Source organism: Thamnophis elegans, chromosome 7, assembly GCF_009769535.1.
Source record: "Thamnophis elegans isolate rThaEle1 chromosome 7, rThaEle1.pri, whole genome shotgun sequence".
In the NCBI taxonomy this organism is placed as follows: domain Eukaryota; kingdom Metazoa; phylum Chordata; class Lepidosauria; order Squamata; family Colubridae; genus Thamnophis; species Thamnophis elegans.
The window spans coordinates 10,378,030-10,397,420 of record NC_045547.1 but is presented as its reverse complement, the minus strand read 5'-3'; the positions used below and the strand labels follow the sequence as shown (position 1 = coordinate 10,397,420).

Here is a 19,391-nt window from a genome sequence, read left to right as displayed (position 1 = left end):
AGTGGTGCCAACGCACGGACAGTTTCCGCGTTGCCTTCACACCCATATTTGCTTTTATTTTAAAAGCAGGTGACTTCCACTGCAACATGTCATTCTCACCCAGGGAGAGTCTGCAAAGATTCCAGGGTTTTTTTTAAATGATCCATTAAAAGAGGAAGAAAAATGAAGATATTTTTAATGCTCTAGGAAAAATAGAAAGGATTTGCATGCTAGTAGTGAAGACTTCGTTCGGTGTTATTTATTTTTTTAATATAATTTTTTACATTTTTTAATACAAATAATACAAGCATAGTAAATACAAAAAAGGGGAACAATTATAATGCATCGCCACGCCCAGATATGTTTTTTATCCATATATTTCTTCATCTCTAACAACTAAAAGATATACAATATATTCCAATGGTGTCCTTATCCCCGCCAAAACAACATATATTCTTGAGCAGGTTTATTCCCTTTGCCTTCCCCAACACTGATTTTATAACCACCACCCCATATTCGTTATAATTATTTGCTTTACTGGACTTTGTTCAGTGTTAAATTCTTAGGATTAGTCATTGATACTTCGTATATCTTGCAGGGATTTATGTCCTAACAACAAACAAGAACAACTTCCTGGACTATATATATTGTAGATCGTTATTTGCCTTTCCCACTTTATGACAAAAGGGGTTGTATTAAGCTGTTTTCAAAAGATCATATATATTTATGGATTTTGATTAATCATAGAAATTATAATTTGTAAATAAATGCATAAATATGGAGAATGGTCCTAGTGGCTTGGTTGGTCCTATAAAAGATTTGCTTGAAAAAGTTACAATCTGTTTAGAAATTTATCTCCTAAGAACAGGGCAAAAAATTTTGCCCAGTTTTCCGAAATTGAAAATCCAGGGTTTTATACTGGTTAGCAGGGGTCACTTCCTTCCATCCCATGAAAAAGAGAATGAAGCAACTGACAAAAAGAATCAGAAAGATGTGTGGACTTCAATTCCCAGAATACCCCTGCTAACATGCATGCTGGGAAATTCTAGAAGTCTATAACTCTTGATTGCAAAGTTTGAAAAACCCTGCACTAGGTGGATGAAGTTTTCTGTGTCTCTCTGCTCCCACCTAGTGGTCATATCGATTTCTGCGGACTGAACATACAATATCATCTTATATTAACCCCATGCCAAAGATATTGCCGTGTTCATGTCAAGGGTGATAATTCTTCCTGTGTAAGAGATGACCAGCCTTTCTTGAATTCCTTTGACTCTTAGGTAAAGGTAAAGATTCCCCTTGCACATATGTGCTGTGTCATTCAGCATGGCTGAATGCCGAAGGCTCACAGAAAGCTGTTACCTTCCCACCAAAGGTGGTCCCTATTTTTCTACTTGCATTTTTACATGGTTTCAAACTGCCACATTGACAGAAGCTGGGACAAGTAACGGGAGCTCACTCCGTTACGTGGTGCTAGGGATTCAATCCGCCGACCTTTCTGATCGACAAGGTCAGCATCTTAGGCACTGAGTTACCGCATACCATATAGGTAACAGGTAATAAACTTGAAGTGCTTTGAACTAAACTCCTGTTCCTGGTTACTTGTGCCTAGCACCATGTGATTTTAGACAAATGTACAGTTAAATGCCAATATTCAGACAGGAATAGGCACCTTTCTGGTTTAATCATGGACAGACATGCTGTTCAACATAAAAGGTTCTAGAACAATAACCTCAATATCTTCCTTTTTTTACCAGCTGGCTGCAGAATTTCCCTCTGAAGATATTTTTTTAATTACTGCTACTCCTGTTATAAAGCAGTGGTGAACTTCAAACAGGTAAGATGGATTTGATCTCCATTTTGGGGGGCTAAAGAAAAAAAAAGTTGATTGTGGCACCAATGCCTTATTTAACCAGCAGCATCGAGCATGAATTAGTAAATACTATGCCTCTTAGAGATTTTTCTAGAGTATATCAGTATATCTTAAATGGAAGCCGTTGGGGTGCAGTGATCAAGACACCAGGTTAGATATGGGGAAACTGTGAGTTTTTATATAGAAATACATCCAGGTGATCTTAGAGCAGTCACCTTCTCTCTGTTGTGGCCCACCAATGACCAACGGAGCTGTCTGCAGATTCGGACAGTGAAGAGATTGGGGAGGAACATGGGCCAGTCCTGGAGGCTGGGGAAGGCTCTGATGAGGGCTTTGCATCGGCAGAGTCTGGCAGTTCTCAGCTGCCTGCGCAGCTAGACAACAGTGAGGCAGAGGAAGTGCTGGAGCCTGTTCAGGGTTGACTTGGGAGTAAAGCCACAGGTGGACGGTGAATGGCCCCTCCCAAAGGAAATAAAAGAGGAGCAAAAGGGGAGTGGGCTTTTGCAGGAAACAATTTGTTCGTTCATTCATTCATTTCAGGAGTGTGAAGATCTGTCCGTGAATCTCAGAGACTCTGTGCCAAGTCTTTCCTTGCACAGCACTGCGTTTGGAAAATATTTACAGGGCAGCTTTCCAACTAGATAAAGGTCTGTGGTCATAAATTGAACTTTGTTGAGTTTGAAAGAGAGGAATTCATATTTGTTTAATAAAAGGGAGTTTTGTCAGGACCAGGAATCTGCTTCGTGCTTTTTGGGGAAGCTCTGATAAGGAGGTAAGAAAATTAGCAAGACCTGACCAGGTCATGGCCATGAGTCAAAACTGATTTCAAATGCACAAACAAAGTTCTAAATTAAGAACCCCCCACTGAACATCAATGGAACAGAAGTTGCCTTCAGAAGTTGTGGGAGCCTCATCACTGGAGGCTTTCAAGAAGAGATTGGACTGCCTCTGTCAGGAATGGTGTAGGCAAGGTCTCCTGCTTGGGTGGGGTGGGGGGGTTAGACTAGATGACCTACAAGGTCACTTCCAACTCTGTTATTCTGAGTTCCCGATTTTACTTCTTCAACAGGTTTCCCGAACTTTGGAAGAAATTTGATGTTGAGGAACAAGCAGACAGCGTCCTTAGAAAACGCTACCCCCAATATTAAAGTTATACCGTCTGCAGTGAAGCAGCTGAAAAGCAAAGACCATGTAAGGAAAAATCTTCATCTTTTGATTTTCATTGAGATACTGAACGTGTTTTCTTTCTAAGGATCAAACTACCCTTACAACAACAAAGCCAGCACTCCACACACACACACACACCACACACACCAGTATTTATAGAAAGACAGAAGCTCCAATCACACTTTGCTCGCACAAGCATGAAGCCGAAAGTACCAGCCTGAAGATGGAGAGTGAGACCCTCGTCGAAACATTGCCAAGATACTCTCAAATCTTACATGGGAAAAGACCCGAATACGCCAAGACCTGCATACCTGTACCCGTGAAAATCTACGAAAATAAATAGATAGATAGTAGATAGATAGATAGATAGATAGATAGATAGATAGATAGATAGATAGATAGATAGATAGATAGATAGATAGATAGTTTGATAGATAGATAGATAGATAGATAGATAGATAGATAGATAGATAGATAGATAGATAGATAGATAGATGATAGATAGATAGATATAGATAGATGATAGATAGATAGATTGATAGATAGATGATAGATAGATAGATAGATAGATAGATAGATAGATAATAGATAGATAGATAGATAGATAGATAGATAGATAGATAGATAGATAGATAGATGATAGATAGATAGATAGATAGATAGATAGATAGATAGATAGATAGATAGATGAGACAGTTGCTTCATTTTCTTTTTCATGGGATGCAAGGAAGTGACCCCTGGTAACCTGTATAAAACACTGGATTTTCAATTTTGGAAGACTGGGCAAAATTGAGATATTCCTGCATTTATTCTCATTTACTTCAAGATGCTTCAGCGTAGAAAGTAGTTTGTAAGGATACCGAACGAAGGCCTAATAACACCACAGCATGCTTTGGAAATACAAATGCTTAATGCACTGTCCTTGAATACTTCGTGGTAGCCCAAGCTACCAACCTTTGCCTTCATTGGTTCCTGATGTCAAACAAAGAATTTGATTTACTTCTTTCTTTTGGTTTTTTTCATTTTTAATATGATTGCAGAGGATCATCACAGAAGCTGGTGAGGAGTATACCTTTGAGAAACTCTGCTTGTGTGCTGGAGCAAAACCGAAACTGATTACTGAAGGAAATCCTTACGTCCTGGGGATCCGAGATACAGATAGTGCAGTGGTAAAAAAAAAAAATCCCTTGCTCGCATGTTTTTGATGGTCTTTTAGCATTTGGGACAGCGCTGACTTGGTAGCTAAAAGTAACTGTGAAATACAGGGGACAGGACATTTGAAAGGTGCCATTTTAGCTACTTTATTATAAAAATGGTACCGGAGCATGAAGCTGCTTTCAGCCTGCTATGGAGAATTATTGAATTCTTATTAATTCAAGGTTAACTTAGCCTTCCATCCTTCCAAGCTGGGTAAAATGAGACTCAAATTGTTGGGGGACATAGGCTGACTCTGTAAACCACTTAGAAGGCACTGTAAAGGGATATATACGTTTAAGTGCTATTGCTATTAGGGAAACAAAAATTACTGTTAATTACTTTTTTCCAGAATGCATGAGTACATTAAAATTATTATTATACAATTGTATCACAGCGGCCAGTTGTTTCGCCGGATTGGCATTGGTTACTAGTCGGGCCCCACCCAGGGGCCTAGGACGTCGTAACATAATTTCGTAATATGCGTGCAGATCCAAGCAGTGCTTTTTGCATTTGACTGATGGTGATTTTGTCAAATTTAACTGTTGTTGTTGTTATTATTATTATTATTATATTATTATTATTATATATTATTACTAGTAGTAGTAGTAGTACTACTACTACTACGGTATTATAACTGAATTCTAGCCATTCCTTGGCATTGGTACTTGTAGATTTTTGCTTTGCTTTAGAGGTGATTTAGCAGATTTGTTTATTTTTTACTGTGCTAATAGTGTCTCTTTCTTTGTCATTTGTAGGAATTCCAGAAACACCTAGCAAAAGCTAAGAGAATAACCATTGTAGGGAAACGGTGGCATTGCTCTGGAATTGGTGTAAGTAGGTTTGGATGGTAGATAGGCAATAATTTCTCCTTGGCTGCAGACATTAGACCTTTTGCTATTATGCAGCCATCCAATGTTTTGAACATATTTGAACTCTGTAACGGATGACCTCATCGTCCCTAATATGAAAATATCATAAATAGTATTTTTATATTTACATACATATTGTATGTGCAGAAATGAATAAATTGATGCTAGAATTAAAAAACAAAGGGAATCAGAATATCTGATACTTCAATAGATTTTTGCAATGGTTGGAAAATGAGAGGCGGAAGTTGGAACAAGAAATAATTACCGTATATACTCGAGTATAGGCCGACCCGAAATATAAGCCGAGGCACCTAATTTTACCACAAACAAACTGAAAGTTATTGACTCGAGTATAAGCCTAGGGTGGGAAATGCAGCAGCTACCGATAAATTTCAAAAATAAAAATAGATACCAATAATGCCATGTGCCCATTGAATAACATATACAGCCGGCCTGTGCCCATTAACATACAGTAGCCATTGTAAAAATTTGCTCTGCATAACAAATTATTATCACACAATACCGGTGTATTCAATGAAATACTTCACTCACCTCATGATGCTGATGTCCCGCTGTGATGATGATTTCCCGCCTCCTATGACACACGGCACAGTGATTCCTATCATTGGATCACTGTACCAGAGGAGGTGGGACATCGCTATGTGGCTGCTTGCATAACAAGGAGGAGGTGGGACATCGTTGCAGAGCGGCAGGAGGGGAGGAAGGGGAATCGTAGATAGCCCTGCATTACATTAGAACGGGAGGAGGGGGGGATGGGTGCGGTGCACCGCTGCGCGGCAAACTGACACAGAGGGAGGGGAAACTCACAGGGGCGCTGGGCCATTCACGAGCGTCACCCAGCGGCATGGCCCCGCCCCTTTTTCTCCTCCATTTCGGGCAAATTTTTTCACTGACTCGAGTATAAGCCGAGGCGGCTTTTTTCAGCCCAAAAAGTGGGCTGAAAAACTAGGCTTATACTTGAGTATATACAGTAGGATTTGTGAACTCAGAATGTGATGTAATATATGCAAATATAAATGAGTATATGGAGTAGAATATGTTTGTATGCGTGTGTGTGTGTATATGTATGCGTGCGTATGTACATACATACATACACACATACACACATACATATATACAAAGTGTTATGTCAAAGCACCTGTTATGCCCAAATATGGGAAGAAGCATACTGCTTCCCTTTGGTTAACATTGACATAACACTGAATCATTTCCTTGGCTCAGCTGATAAGGGAGGAGAGCTTGTAGCTTAGAGGCTAATACAACTGCCTAACATGTAAAAACAGTCCAGTTCGAATCCCAGTAAAGATAGGGCTAGCTGATGAGAGCTAAATAGCTTGAAATAGATCTATACTAGTCTCCCTTTATTAATGTATTAATTATATATAATAATGTAATGTAAGAAGAAAATGTCGTTTGTATATTATCTGTTTCTTTATGTTAGTATGTATGGCGGAAAGAATGCCAGGATGGTCTCACTGTCCAATATTTTAATACAAATGAATAAACATTTTTTTTAAAAAAATATTTTTTTTTTAAAAAAAAATGTGTCTATCTATCGATCTACAGGTACAAAATTGAAGGTTGTGAAGTTATTTGGGCCGTCAAAGACCAAGCAATTGGGAATACTTTTTTTGATGCAGGAGCGGCTCAGTTTTTGATCCCAAAGCTCACGGCTGAAAATCCAGAGCCCCCAGCAGCTTGTAAAAGAACCAAAATATACCGCCGCAGGTAGAGAACCTCAACTCTTTCATCTGTCATTGTCTAAAAATCATTCCATCTACCCAATACGGGGGGGGGGGGGGGGTGTCCTTGACTTACGATCACAATTGAGCCCAAAATCTGTTGCTAAATGAGAGCGTTGTTAAGAGAGGTTGCCCTGCTTGACAACCTATCTTGACACAGTTGTTAAACGAATTGTTGCAGTTGTAAAGTTAGTAACGCGGTTGTTAAGTGAATCTGGCCTGCCTCATTGACTTTGCTTTGGTTGGAAGGTTGCAAAAGTCTTCACCTCACACACACACACACACACACACACACACACACACACACACCGGGACACTGCCACCGTCATAAATATGAACCGGTTGACAAAGATCTGAATTTTGATCACCTGATCAAAATGGGATGCTGCAATGGCCGTAAGTGTGAAAAACGGTCATCGCTCACTTTTTGTAGTGTTCTTGTTAACGTTGGGTGGTTACTAAATGAATTGTTGCAAGTCAAGGACTACCTGTATGAACTGTTCACACTGTTTTTGAGTTGTGCAAACTGAGTTGTAAGTTTGTAAATTTGTAAGCATGGTTAGAAATATTCAGAAAAAAACAAAATATGGTTCTGTTCTATGATTTATTCTTTTCTCCCTCTCGCTTCCCCCTTCTCTCTCCCTTTCTCTCTCCCCTCCCCTCTCTCCCTCCCTCCCCCTTCTCTCCCTCTCTCCCCTCTCCCGCTCTCCCCTCCCTCTCTTTCCTTCCCTCTCTCCCTCCCTTCTCTTTCCCCTTCTCTCCCTTTCTCTCTCCCTTTCTCCCTCCCTTCCCTCTCCCTCCTGCCCTCTTTCCCCTCCCCCTCCTTCTCTCTCTCCCTCTCCCTCCTCTCTCTCCCTCCCCCTCTCTCTCCTTCCCTCTCTTTCCTCTCCCCTCTCTCCCTCCCTCCCCTCTTCTCTCCCCTCTCCCGCTCTCCCTCCCTCCCTCCCTCTCTCCTTCCCTCTCTCCCTCCCTCTCTTCCCCTTCTCTCTCCCTTTCTCTCTCCCTTCTCCCTCCCTTCCCTCTCCCCTCCCGCCCTCTTTCCCCTCCCCTCCCCCTCCTTCTCTCTCTCTCCCTCCTCTCCCTCTCCCTCCCCCTCTCTCTCCTTCCTCTCTTTCCCTCCTTTCCTCTCCCTCTCTCCCTCCCCCCCTCTCAAATATTTGGCTTTTCCCCCCTATAGAAAGAGAAGAACAAACTTCAGAGCATCCTGGGAAAATAGGAAGTGCATTGGGCCCTGATTGGCCTGAGGGCTTGCATCTAAAGGGAACAAAGGAGGTATGTTTCTTTTGGATGTTCATGGAACTTTTTTATTAAAAAAAAAAACTTTGTCATTTCCCTTTTGGTGGGAGGGAGTATAGTAGCACTGAAGATGTTATCTAGTGAGGTAATGAAACTCCTTCAAGAAAGCAACCATGCTCAGAGAGCATCAAGGACTCCACGATTCAACCCTGAGCTACACATTACTCACTTCTATGGCCTGATCATTGGTCAAGGGTGGCTATTCAGCCCCTGCTTCCATAATCAACTTTCCATTCCATGCTAATAACAATGGTAGATAGGACTCCTACCGTCATTAGCTGATTAGCATCATTTGATTTACTATGCATGGCAAGGCACAAAGCTTAAAGCCTGTATTGTTAGCACTTTATTGTGGTTCTTTTTTAAAAATATATATATATTTATTTTCAAAACAACATACAAATCCTCCTTCTTTACATACTGTAGAAAGTGTATCAGTTGTACAAAAGGCTTTTGTGCATCTCTTCCACCGTCACCAAATATAATTATATTAACTCTAATATCTTAACTCAGATATTTATTATATTACCATCATCAACCTCCACTTTTATTTGACTATGATTATTTAAACGTCCTTCATCATAAAATATACCAAGATTAATACATAACCACATACTGGCATTTCATTTACTTATTTATAAAGTCCTCCATTAACATTAAATCCTCATATCCTATATTTATTGTGGTTCTTAAACTGCTTGATTCAGTTCCCCCTTTTTCCTGGTTTCAAATAATATAATTATCCCTGTGGAAAGAGATAACTCAGTTGTTTTACCGAAGGATCTTGACAGTGGCAGTTCCAAACTGGATCCTTGATTCACAATTACAAATTACTCCATTGGTCCCAAAAATATGTCCACATTTTCCCCTGGTATTTAATTGGATGATCACCTCCAGTTGTAAGAATCAGTAATTTCCAAGTACGAATGAATGAATGCAATTGTTGATGGTTTCCAGCTTTACCACCAAGTTCATATTGAGAATCTGTGCCAAATAAAGAGGATCTATCCCCAGAAGAATTCAAGCGATCACAGAAATTATCCCTGGCTTTTCCCCAACTCTAAAAGGACAAAGGAGTGAAGAAGCAGATGAAGGTAAATTATCTTTAAAACTTGGGAGTTGTTTCTCTGATCCACAGGGGAAATTATCTTTCGGTTTGTGAATGGAGTTCTGACTGGCAGCCATTGAAATTGATAAAGCTTTCTGTCAAATAGGGATGGGCATCTTTGACAGGGCCAGGCTCAGATCAGTCTAGGAAGTATATTGTCCCAAAATATACAGATTCCGAAGAGCTTGAAGCAAACTCCTTGTCCCGACAAAATCCCTTTTATTAATTTCCTGTGAATTCTGCTCATTCACATCCAGCAAAGTCTTTCAAGGGAGGATTTACAGTCACAGACCTTATCTGGCTTGGAGAGCTGACAGGGCTGATATCTGCAGAACTTGGCAAGGAGTCTCAGAGAGTCATGAACCAATTAAGTGAACTAATTGTCTTTCTGCAAACTCCACTCCCTTTCGCTCTTTTATTTCTTCTGGGAGTGGCCATTCACCATCCACTGTGGCCTTACTCCCAAGTCGACCCCTGTTCTTTAGCTGTTCCCTTCGTCTGGCAACTCTGTGCATGCGTACACTGGGAACAGGCTCCAGCTGTTCATCTGACTCACTGATGTCAGACTCTGAAGGCAGCTGATAACTGGCATACGGCCCTGGCCCCCTCTCTGCCTCCGACACAGAGCTCTCATCCGAGCCTTCCCCAGGCTCCAGGACTGGCCTATCTTCCTCCCCAACCTCCTCACTGTCCGAATCTGCTGCCAGCTCTGCTGGCTGCTGGCAAGCCACAACAATTAGCAGTTGGGAGCAGGAATGCTTAAGCATGAATGTTGAAATCGGCAAGATAACAGAGGGAGCAACAGGATGCCAGCTCTGCCCGCTTTACTGCACTTTCTAAAAAGGTGGGGGCTTGCAATGCAAGGCTCTGTTGCCATCTGTCAGCCTTCCCAGATAGATCAGACAGGAAACCTACCAGATGGGCATTTATTTAATTTGGGGGGGGGGGGTTGCACTCATGTCAGAAGCACTAAGGGGTTGCTTCTGGGTTGAAAGGATTAGCCAGTGACATCACAATTGCCTGAAGGATGCCCAACTAGGGATGCCCAGTTTATGTCCCTGGCAGGGGCTGGACCATAGGACAAGAGCTCACCCAGCCCAAGGCAACACTTGGGTCTCAAACACTAACCTCCAACCCAGCTTCCTAACCATGCAAGTCACGGGGCTCTTTTAACAGATGAGCTAATTCTACTTTATTATAAGGCTACGTTAACTTAATCTTGCACATCTAAAAGTATAAATCGCCCACCATCTCTTTTAACAGCCTGATAAGTTAGGAAGGATCCTTTTCTTTCTTCTTTTTCTTTCTCTTTCTCTCTTTTTGAGCTTCTTTCTCTGCCCATTATGCAGCTCTGGGCTCCCCCACCTTATCTGATTATTCTCCAGGCATCTTAGAGAATAGTCTCTTCACCTCTACCCACTCTAAAGGTCATTCCCACACACCGTTACAGCAACTTCCTGATTTTCACTCTTACCTCACCTTCCTGGAACTTCTGAATGATGATTATGTTCTTAGATGTTTTAGCTTCCTACGGAGGCCCAGAATTTATAAGCATAACCGCTTCAATGATCATCTATGCCAAGGGTCTTTGAACTTGGCAACTTTCAGACTTGTGGACTTCAACTCCCAGAATTCCTCAGCCAGCCATGCTGCTGGGGAACTCTGGGAATTGAAATCCACAAGTCTTGAAATTGCCAAGCCTTGCATAATGAAGGGATACATTTTTCCTTTTCCCTGACTTCAACCAAACTTGGTACACAGATGCTTACCCTCTGGAAACAATACTGAGCGGGTAAGACAGCCCTAACATCTCTCGGGAGGGTGGGGGTGTTCTGCTAAGATACAGCCTGTTGTGCCCTTAAAATGGGCTTCTACCGTACTACCTTAAAATGACTTCTACTGTACAGCACTGTGGAGTTGCTATGAGAGCAGCTTCACAATACTCCACAAAAGGGCTCCCTCTGGTACGGGGGGAAAATCCAACATTAGAAATTGCGGTGATGTTCATGGAAGGAGGGTTGGAATAAATAAATACCTGGGCAGTGCTGGGTTATCAGCTAGTCACCTATATAATCTAGGTAATCGGTTTTGGCCCAGCAGGAGCTGTTGGAGCTGCAAACAGACTCCAATAGCGAGGGACCCTATGAGTCGGCTCTGGAAGATGTGGAGGACCCTGGACAGGGTTCAGACTCCGAGCAGGGACTAGAGAGGCTGGTTGGCCACCAGGAGGCACTGAGGCATGGAGCAGCGGTGAAAGCCAAAGGGAGTTTGTCTCTGACATCAGGCCTGGAGCAGTGGGGAGGGAGCTAAGGGAGTTGGTCCTGATGCCAGGCAAAGACGGGCATATAAGCGCCAACAGCAACTACGGAGATATAGAAGATAATTGGGGCCAGGTGGGTTGTGATTAGGCTCCTCTCAAGAGAGTATATAAGAAGAGACTTTAGGAGGAGGCTTTTTGCAGGACACAACTATTATACTAAAGCTGGAGAAGCTCTTGTGTGTATTTCTTATCTGTGGAAGTCTGGCTTGCTGCCAAAGTCTTGTCGGTGTGTTAATTTACTGTGAATAAACTGTCTAGCAGTAATCTTGTGTCGGTGTGACTCACCATACAGAGTGGGGGTCAGAACAGTAATCTAATGCCTAAATATTTCATGCTTGCAGAGCTTTGGCCTGTCTATGTGGAACTCTCCAATGGAAGATTTATGGCTGTGACTTCATTGTTAGCGCAACTGGAGTGACGCCAAATATTCAGCCATTCCTTGATGGTAATAATGTAAGGATTCATATCTGAAAATAACTACAAGCTTGTCTTCCAAAAACAGGCTTGATTGTTTTGATACCCAAGCCACCAGGTCTTTTGGGTGTCATCCCTCCCCACCTCCCCACCCCGAATTTCCATTTAAAATAATATTTTACATAATTTTTTTGTTAGTGTGGAATTGGCATTTTGCAACCCGTTTGTTAAGTGAATCACACAATCGCTAAGCGAATCTGGCTTTCCTCATTATTCTGCTTGTCGGAAGCAAGCTGGGAAGGTCGCAAACCACAATCAATAGCAATAGCACTAGCAGTTAGACTTATATACCGCTTCATAGGGCTTTCAGCCCTCTCTAAGCAGTTTACAGAATCAGCATATTGCCCCCACAGTCTGGGTCCTCATTTCACCCACCTCGGAAGGATGGAAGGCTGAGTCAACCTTGAGCCGGTGAGATTAGAACCGCTGAACTGCAGATAACAGTCAGCTGAAGTGGCTGCAGTACTGCACCCTAACCACTGCGCCACCTCGGCTCTTACACGACTACAGGACTCTGCAGCCATTATGAATGTGAGCTGGTTGCCAAGCACCTGCCAGCCAAATCTGGTCCCAGGTTCTGCCTCAATTTATTTTGCCCAACAAAGCAATCGAGTTGGGAGATCATTTCAAAGCACTTTATTAGGATGCCCCGATAAAGTGGGATCTCCTACGAAAAGGGAGAATCTCAAGACCCATCTGACATTCCTTTTCATAGTTAACACAACAAAGAAAATGCAAGAGAAGGTTCATTGGAGAGGATAAAAGTAACCTTCCCTTTCAATAGGAATTCGATTCCATGTAGTCAAACATGTTATCTATTTGCATTCCATAATATCACACGTGTCCATTAAAAAGAGGTCTGACATCAGAAGGGGCAAGGGATGCTTAGAGTTCACGAAAGAGATAAACCAGACTCCAATTGTACGAATACACTTTTCCTTATTTAGTCTCCAGCGTATTTATCTTTTCAGTTTAGGAACGTTAAAAAGCTGTTCCTACATTCCAGCCTGTAATGAGCCTGAACATCATTTAAAAGAGTGAAAATAAGTCAAATTAAAATACAAAGTAACTAGGTTAGTTAACAAGTTATAAAATCCATGCCATGTGCCCTCGTACCCAAAAGCCCATCACACAGATGCAGGGATGGTTCAACACTTCTCAGGCCTGCAGCCATATTATTCTTGGATCTTTGCCCTGCCACACTTTCTATTATTCTACTATGCTTTTCTGTTATGGGAAAATGGGAGGGGGGATTGGATGGAGTTACTTAATGTGTAGCCCAAAACAAAATTCCTTCTAGAAAGCCAAGGTCATCCTTTGTCTCTGCACGTGACCGGAACTGGATGGGTGGAACTGCCAGCATGGCAGTGGGAGATTGGACCATGTGATGGACTTGTGGGTGTGGGCGCAAGATCTTGAACTTTCAACTAGGTGGGGAAAACCTGGAAGCTTTCAGATTTGGGTTTTCCCAGATGTGCCAACATGGCTCTCTTAATAAATTGGAACTTTGAGCAATACTTTGCCTTGGACTCTGATTTAATTTTGGATGCTATTGGAACCCTGACGGTAGTTTTACATAATAAATATATTTATCAATTATATTTGAAGATAAGTCGTAAGTCACTTGTTTTCAGGATTATTACTTATTAAATGTTTGTGCCACCCCAACTTGTCAGTGACAAACTTTACAAGTTTGACCCATCACTAAACAAATGGTCATAAGTCAAGGGCTACCTGACTTCCTGCCAAGACACTCCGAGCAATTCAAGTCATAAGAGATCTCTTTGCTGAGATTGTTAAAGTTGGGAATGAGCTAACAATTGTGCATGTGCGCTCTTCATTATACAAAAGGAGCGAAGTTATACCTGCTGTGTTTTTTTCTTCTTTTCACGGACATTTTGATTTATCTCTGAAATGTTTTAAGTTTGCGCTAGGTGAAGATGGAGGTCTAAAAGTCGACAGATACATGCGCACTTCTCTGCCAAACGTCTACGCAGCGGGAGATATCTGCACAACCTCATGGGAGCCCAGCCCTGTTTGGCAGCAGGTAAAACAAATGCTGATTTGTTCTGGGCTTAAGGATGTCTGTACAGTATGTCTTACAGAGGGAATAAGTTTGGGAGGAGCCCATATCGTGCTGCAAATATTCATTGCAAACTTTGAGCAGAAAATCCTAAACTAGTCCATGGGACCCTTCGGTAGAATCGCATGCTCTTAATTCCAAAGCACGCTTTGCATATTGGATGATGAAACCGTTTTGTTGGGCTTGGGTTTCAGATGAGGCTGTGGACCCAGGCGCGCCAGATGGGATGGTACGCTGCAAAATGCATGGCGGCTGATTCTTTAGGAGAAACCGCTGGAAACGGATTTCAGCTTTGAACTCTTTGCTCACTCTACAAAGTTTTTCAATTACAAGGTAACCAATTGCCTTAACAGTCGCCAAGGAAAAGGATGCCCTACTGGTTTCATGCCAGCTGAGCTAATGGTCCATTGTGTATTGAATTAGCATCCATTATTATACATTTGCAAGCCGTACAGGTAATTCTTGAGTTGCTTAGTGATCATTGAAAGTTACTATCCCCTCCAGGGATGGGTTCCGGCCAGTTCTAACCTTTTCTATAGAAGAGGTTCCACAAATCTACAGTGCCATTTAGAACCGGTTCCAGCTCCCTCCCCCTGCCCGTCTGCACATCATCAAGATGAAGAGCGAGAGGAGGAATTCTGGGAGTTGAAGTCCACAAGTCTTAAAGCTGTCAATTTGAACACCCCTGGGGTTTTTTTTTCTAAAATGTTAGGGGTGCAAGGGTCTTGTAACTTGAACAGCTTTAAGACTTGCGTGCTTCAAATGCCAGGGTTTCTGAGCCAACATTTTGGTTGCTAAGCAAGAGCGTTAAGTGAGTTTCACCACATTTTACAAGTTGGCCATGCCCACCCGGTCACATGACTGCCAAGCCACTCCCACCCGGTCACATGGCTGGCAAGCCACTCCCCCCAGTCACATGGCTGGCAAGCCACTCCCACAAAGCAAGCCACCCTACAGAAGAGGTTCTAAAAAAATTTGAAACCCACCACTGATCCCCTCCCACTGTATAGTCTACTTACAACCCAGTTTCCACTGTCCAAACTCATTCTTGCCGTCACATGACCACATTTCAGTCACTTGGCAACCAGCCTGCACTTTTGGTTAGATTAGACTAGGACTAGGATTAGGCTAGATTAAAACAGACAGGAAGGGACCTTGGAGGTCTTCTAGTCCACCCCCTACTCAATATAGTGTATGTAAATATTTGATATTTGAAATCACTTTCCCTACTAAGGAACTTTATAAAAGAAAAGGATAGGAGACAGTCTTTTTTGTGCAGCCGATCCAAAAGAAATCAGTAATGAGCTGGTTTTCTGTGCTTTTGTTTTTGCAGTAGTTATATATCAGAATAACAGAGTTGGGACTTTTGGAGGTCTTCTAGTCCAACCCTCTGCTCAATAGCAGCAGCACTTACCGCTTCACAGTGCTTTACAGCCCTCTCTAAATAGTTCACAGAGTCAGCCTATTGCCCCCAACAACCTGAGTCCCCATTTGACTCACATCAGAAGGATGGAAGGCTGAGTCTACCTTGAGCCGGTCAGAATCAAACTGCTGGCAGACGGCAGAATTAGCCTTCAATGACTGTATTCTAACCACTGCGCCAATATGGCTCTTAAGCATGAAACTATATAACATTTCAGACAAATGTTTAAGATTTCAGACGTATCAGACTTTTATCGCTTGGTGTTTTGTTTAGGTGGTGCTGCTGGGAAAATATAATGCGCAAGGCCTGGGTTTGGACCATGAACTGATGTTAAGGTGCACCAAAGGACAGGAATACATCAAAGTGGTGATGCAGAATGGGAGAATGCTGGGAGCAGTGCTGATAGGAGAAACGGATTTGGAAGAAACCTTTGAAAACTTGATTCTGAATCAGATGGATCTCTCCCGCTATGGCAAAGACCTTTTGGATCCAAATATTGATATTGAGGATTATTTTGATTAAACATCGGGGGGGGGGGGATCTCAGGAAAATGATTTTCCTGAACTGGGATGGACTTAGACTTGGCGTAATCTCAATTTCAAGGGCATGCGGAATCTGACAAAAGACGAAGAACTCTTATTTAAAAGTACCCCTTTATCATCCAAAATAATTTATGGTATGAATGGTTTACAGTCTGGAATAAAACAGCAACTTGATTCTAGCTAGATCATGGCTGACTTATTTCCGAATGCTGTAATTTCTCCTCCTACCTCTCCCTTCCCCCCCAAGTTAAAGTGTAATGCTTCATATACCATATTTTTCGGAGTATAAGACAGACTCCTCCACCCTAAAGAGGGTGAAAAGTTTGGGTGCGTCATATACACAGAATGTAGCCTCACCCACCGGCTGGCCACCTTTGGCCTCTGCCTCCCAGCATTTGCCTCCTTGAACCAAACAGCAAACAGCCTGTTTCAGCTTCAGCACAGCCTGATTAGTACAGGCAGTTGATTGTCGGTTGGATCGTCCTCCCGACCATCAGCTGTTTCAGACTGCAGGGATTGCCATTGACTATGGCTGCCTCTGTGCGCTTCATTTTCGTCCTCCGCATCCATTTTTGGCCTCTGTGCGTCCGGCTTTCGGCCTCTACACCTCCCATTTTGCGCCCCATTTCCGATCTCCACGGGGGAAATGGTATGTGCAGAGGCTGAAAACGGGATGCAGAGCCCAAAAATGGGGTGCACAGAGATGGCAATAGGCTATGGCAATCCCTGCAGCCTGAAACAGCTGATGGTCGGGAGGACGATCCAACCAACAACTGCTTGTGCTAATCAGTCTGTGCTGAAACTGAAATGGGCTGTTTGCTGCAGGGAGGCAAATTGCTGGGAGACAGAGGCAGATTTTTTTCTTGTTTTCCTCCCCAAAACCTAGGTGCATCTTATTTTTGGAGGTGTTATACTCCAAAAATATGGTAGAATTTGCTCAGAATGGCTAATTGCTAATTGCATTAAGTTTATTTCCAAACATGTACATTTTTGAAGTATTTCTAGCAGGACTACCAGATCCTGTAACAGCTTTGTTCCTATGCTATCGCAAAATTTGTTTTTCTTGACCCCATTAAGACTTCTCTTTCACTCAGGGAAGGAGATGAGGCTTAATACAATGTGGGAATAGTCTGGTTTTTTTAATAGCAGGCCTAAATGTTTACAATTGAAACTCACATGCTTAAGGAGTTTTCTGTAAAGAATAGATGCGAGTCCAGGCTCTACATAAGACTACTCATTATATTCTAACTTTTTTCTAATCTATATTTTCCTTTTAAACTTTGGGCAGTTTTCAGAATTTCAAGGCAACTAAGTATTAAGACTTAAGCTACCATTAAAACTTTTAGAGATAATGAGGACCAGGTTCAGATACTGCTCCAATTTAATAAACATTTACTTTGAAGTATCATTCTATGCTTAGAAACCAAGATGGATTCTAAATCCTGAAGGTGTTTGTTGCTTACAGCTTTTCATTTAAGAGCATCATCAAATAGTTGAGTTAAAAAAGCAAAGGGCTATTTTGAGCTCAATTACATTACAATCTTTTGTCACAGCTTCATGACCACATCAACATGGAGAATTTACAGGATCCTTTGATTATGATGACTTTAAAAAAATGGAAGCAGTACTAATGGAACTGTCTATGTTCATAGATTTTTTTCTACAGATGAAAGGGCCTCTTTAATTATCAGAACCCAAAGCTTTCAAGTGTTCTTCCCCATTTTTTTTAAAAAAGCAGCTTCTCTTCACATTTTAAATCAAACTTTATTCTACATAAATCCACCCAGCTATGTCAGTTAGGGATAGCAGCTAAAATAAGCACCCTGTACTGAGCGCTCTTGTTGAATATTTATACCAGAACTGAATTTTTATCCACAATCACTGCATCCCTCATAATTTCAGGAATTGCTTTTGACTAATGTGTCAGAATAAACTTCGCACACTGGACTTTTCGTGAGTGTATAAATGCCTTGCATTTCAAGGCATTTTATTTCAGCAGCAAATTGGAACAGTTCGTGTCAAGGAGTCTCCCTGCTGAAAAGCCATTACTTTTTTAAGACAGGCTAATGGAATTTTTCAGTCTATAAGATGCACTCCCCCCCCCCCCCGGAAAAAGCGGGTGGAAATGTCTGTGCGTCTTATAGAGCGAATGTTGCTGAAGCTTCGCACACCCACCGATCCCTGCAGCCTGGAACAGCTGATGGCAGTATTCCGGGAGGCCAATCCAACCACCAATCAGCTGCTTGTGCTAAATCAGGCTGTGCTGAAGCTGACCAGGCGATTTGCTGTTTGCTGCAAGGAGGCAATTGCTGGGAGGCAAAGGCAGATTTTTTTTTGTTTTCCTTCCCAAAAAGCTAGGTGCGTCTTATAGTCCAAAAATACAATACTTTACGCCAAGCCTCTGACGCTTGCTCAAACTCTCCAGTTCCATTACCATAGGTTTATATCTGTATTTTAAAAAAATCTGAGTGTGTATGTATGTTTAAAAACATAAGGAAAACACAGTTCTTTTGCCAACATAGCTTTGTAGCCAGAAGAGCAGCAGATGATGGCAGTCACCAATATGCAGCCTGTTTTCTCCAACCAAATTCTTTTTTTTCTGACTGGCCTGTCTTCCTACAGGCAAAGATGTATGTAGATTGTCCCAAGAAGCAACTTTCTTAATCTATGATGACAAGCTCATCCTCTTCTTCTTTATAGCCATAGTTTGACTTTTTTGCTTAACGTGATCTTTTGCAGAGAGGTCACTTCTGGTTGGGGATGTAAACTTCGTTTTCTTCTGGGGTCCTTGGGCTGGATAATTGAGAACATTTTCCCTGTTGATGAGTCGTTTTTAACAAATTAAAGCAAATACAAACTTTACATGGCTAATGCTTTTCTGATTCTTCTCCTTGAAAATTCTGGCAAATATGGTTCCATTAAAAAAAGCAATATTTTGCCTTTCTCTGAGTTAGGTTATAGGGATAGAAAAGGCATTGCTTGATTAGACAAATAGCAGGCCTTCCAAATATGTCCATGGCCAAGTGATTTTTGGTAGCTATAGACCAAACCTATTGGAGGGCACTTGATTAACTTCTCTAGAAGTATTAGCAAGCAATACAGGAAACTGATACAATGATGCCAATGTGTTTCAAATATTTGAAGCTTGTAGATCTATTACCATGCCATATATCTTTTGATGCGGATCGTGGAATCATTTAGCTGACACGAGCCACATTTTTAGAATGGTGAGATTTAATTCAGCCTCCCGGCAGCCTTAAATTTACTATCTGCTCACAACCAGTAATTTAATGCTTGTGA

General features: G+C 41.9%; 1 protein-coding gene across 1 annotated transcript in view; it reads left to right on the top strand.

Annotated features, from left to right (window-relative positions):
- PYROXD1 (pyridine nucleotide-disulphide oxidoreductase domain 1) overlaps positions 1–16,518 on the top strand; it is a 16,830-nt gene extending 312 nt beyond the window's left edge. The window contains 20 exon segments of the mRNA XM_032222169.1: positions 1,734–1,785; positions 1,788–1,813; positions 2,919–2,939; positions 2,941–2,985; positions 2,987–3,040; positions 4,057–4,185; positions 4,969–5,013; positions 5,015–5,043; positions 6,670–6,814; positions 6,816–6,831; positions 8,023–8,117; positions 9,099–9,147; positions 9,150–9,194; positions 9,197–9,235; positions 11,911–11,943; positions 11,946–12,022; positions 13,968–14,090; positions 14,321–14,395; positions 14,397–14,459; positions 15,823–16,518. Of these exon segments, the coding sequence (XP_032078060.1) occupies positions 1,734–1,785; positions 1,788–1,813; positions 2,919–2,939; positions 2,941–2,985; positions 2,987–3,040; positions 4,057–4,185; positions 4,969–5,013; positions 5,015–5,043; positions 6,670–6,814; positions 6,816–6,831; positions 8,023–8,117; positions 9,099–9,147; positions 9,150–9,194; positions 9,197–9,235; positions 11,911–11,943; positions 11,946–12,022; positions 13,968–14,090; positions 14,321–14,395; positions 14,397–14,459; positions 15,823–16,071 (1,410 nt within the window). The 3' untranslated portion in view covers positions 16,072–16,518.
- Positions 16,519–19,391: the final 2,873 nt, after the last annotated feature.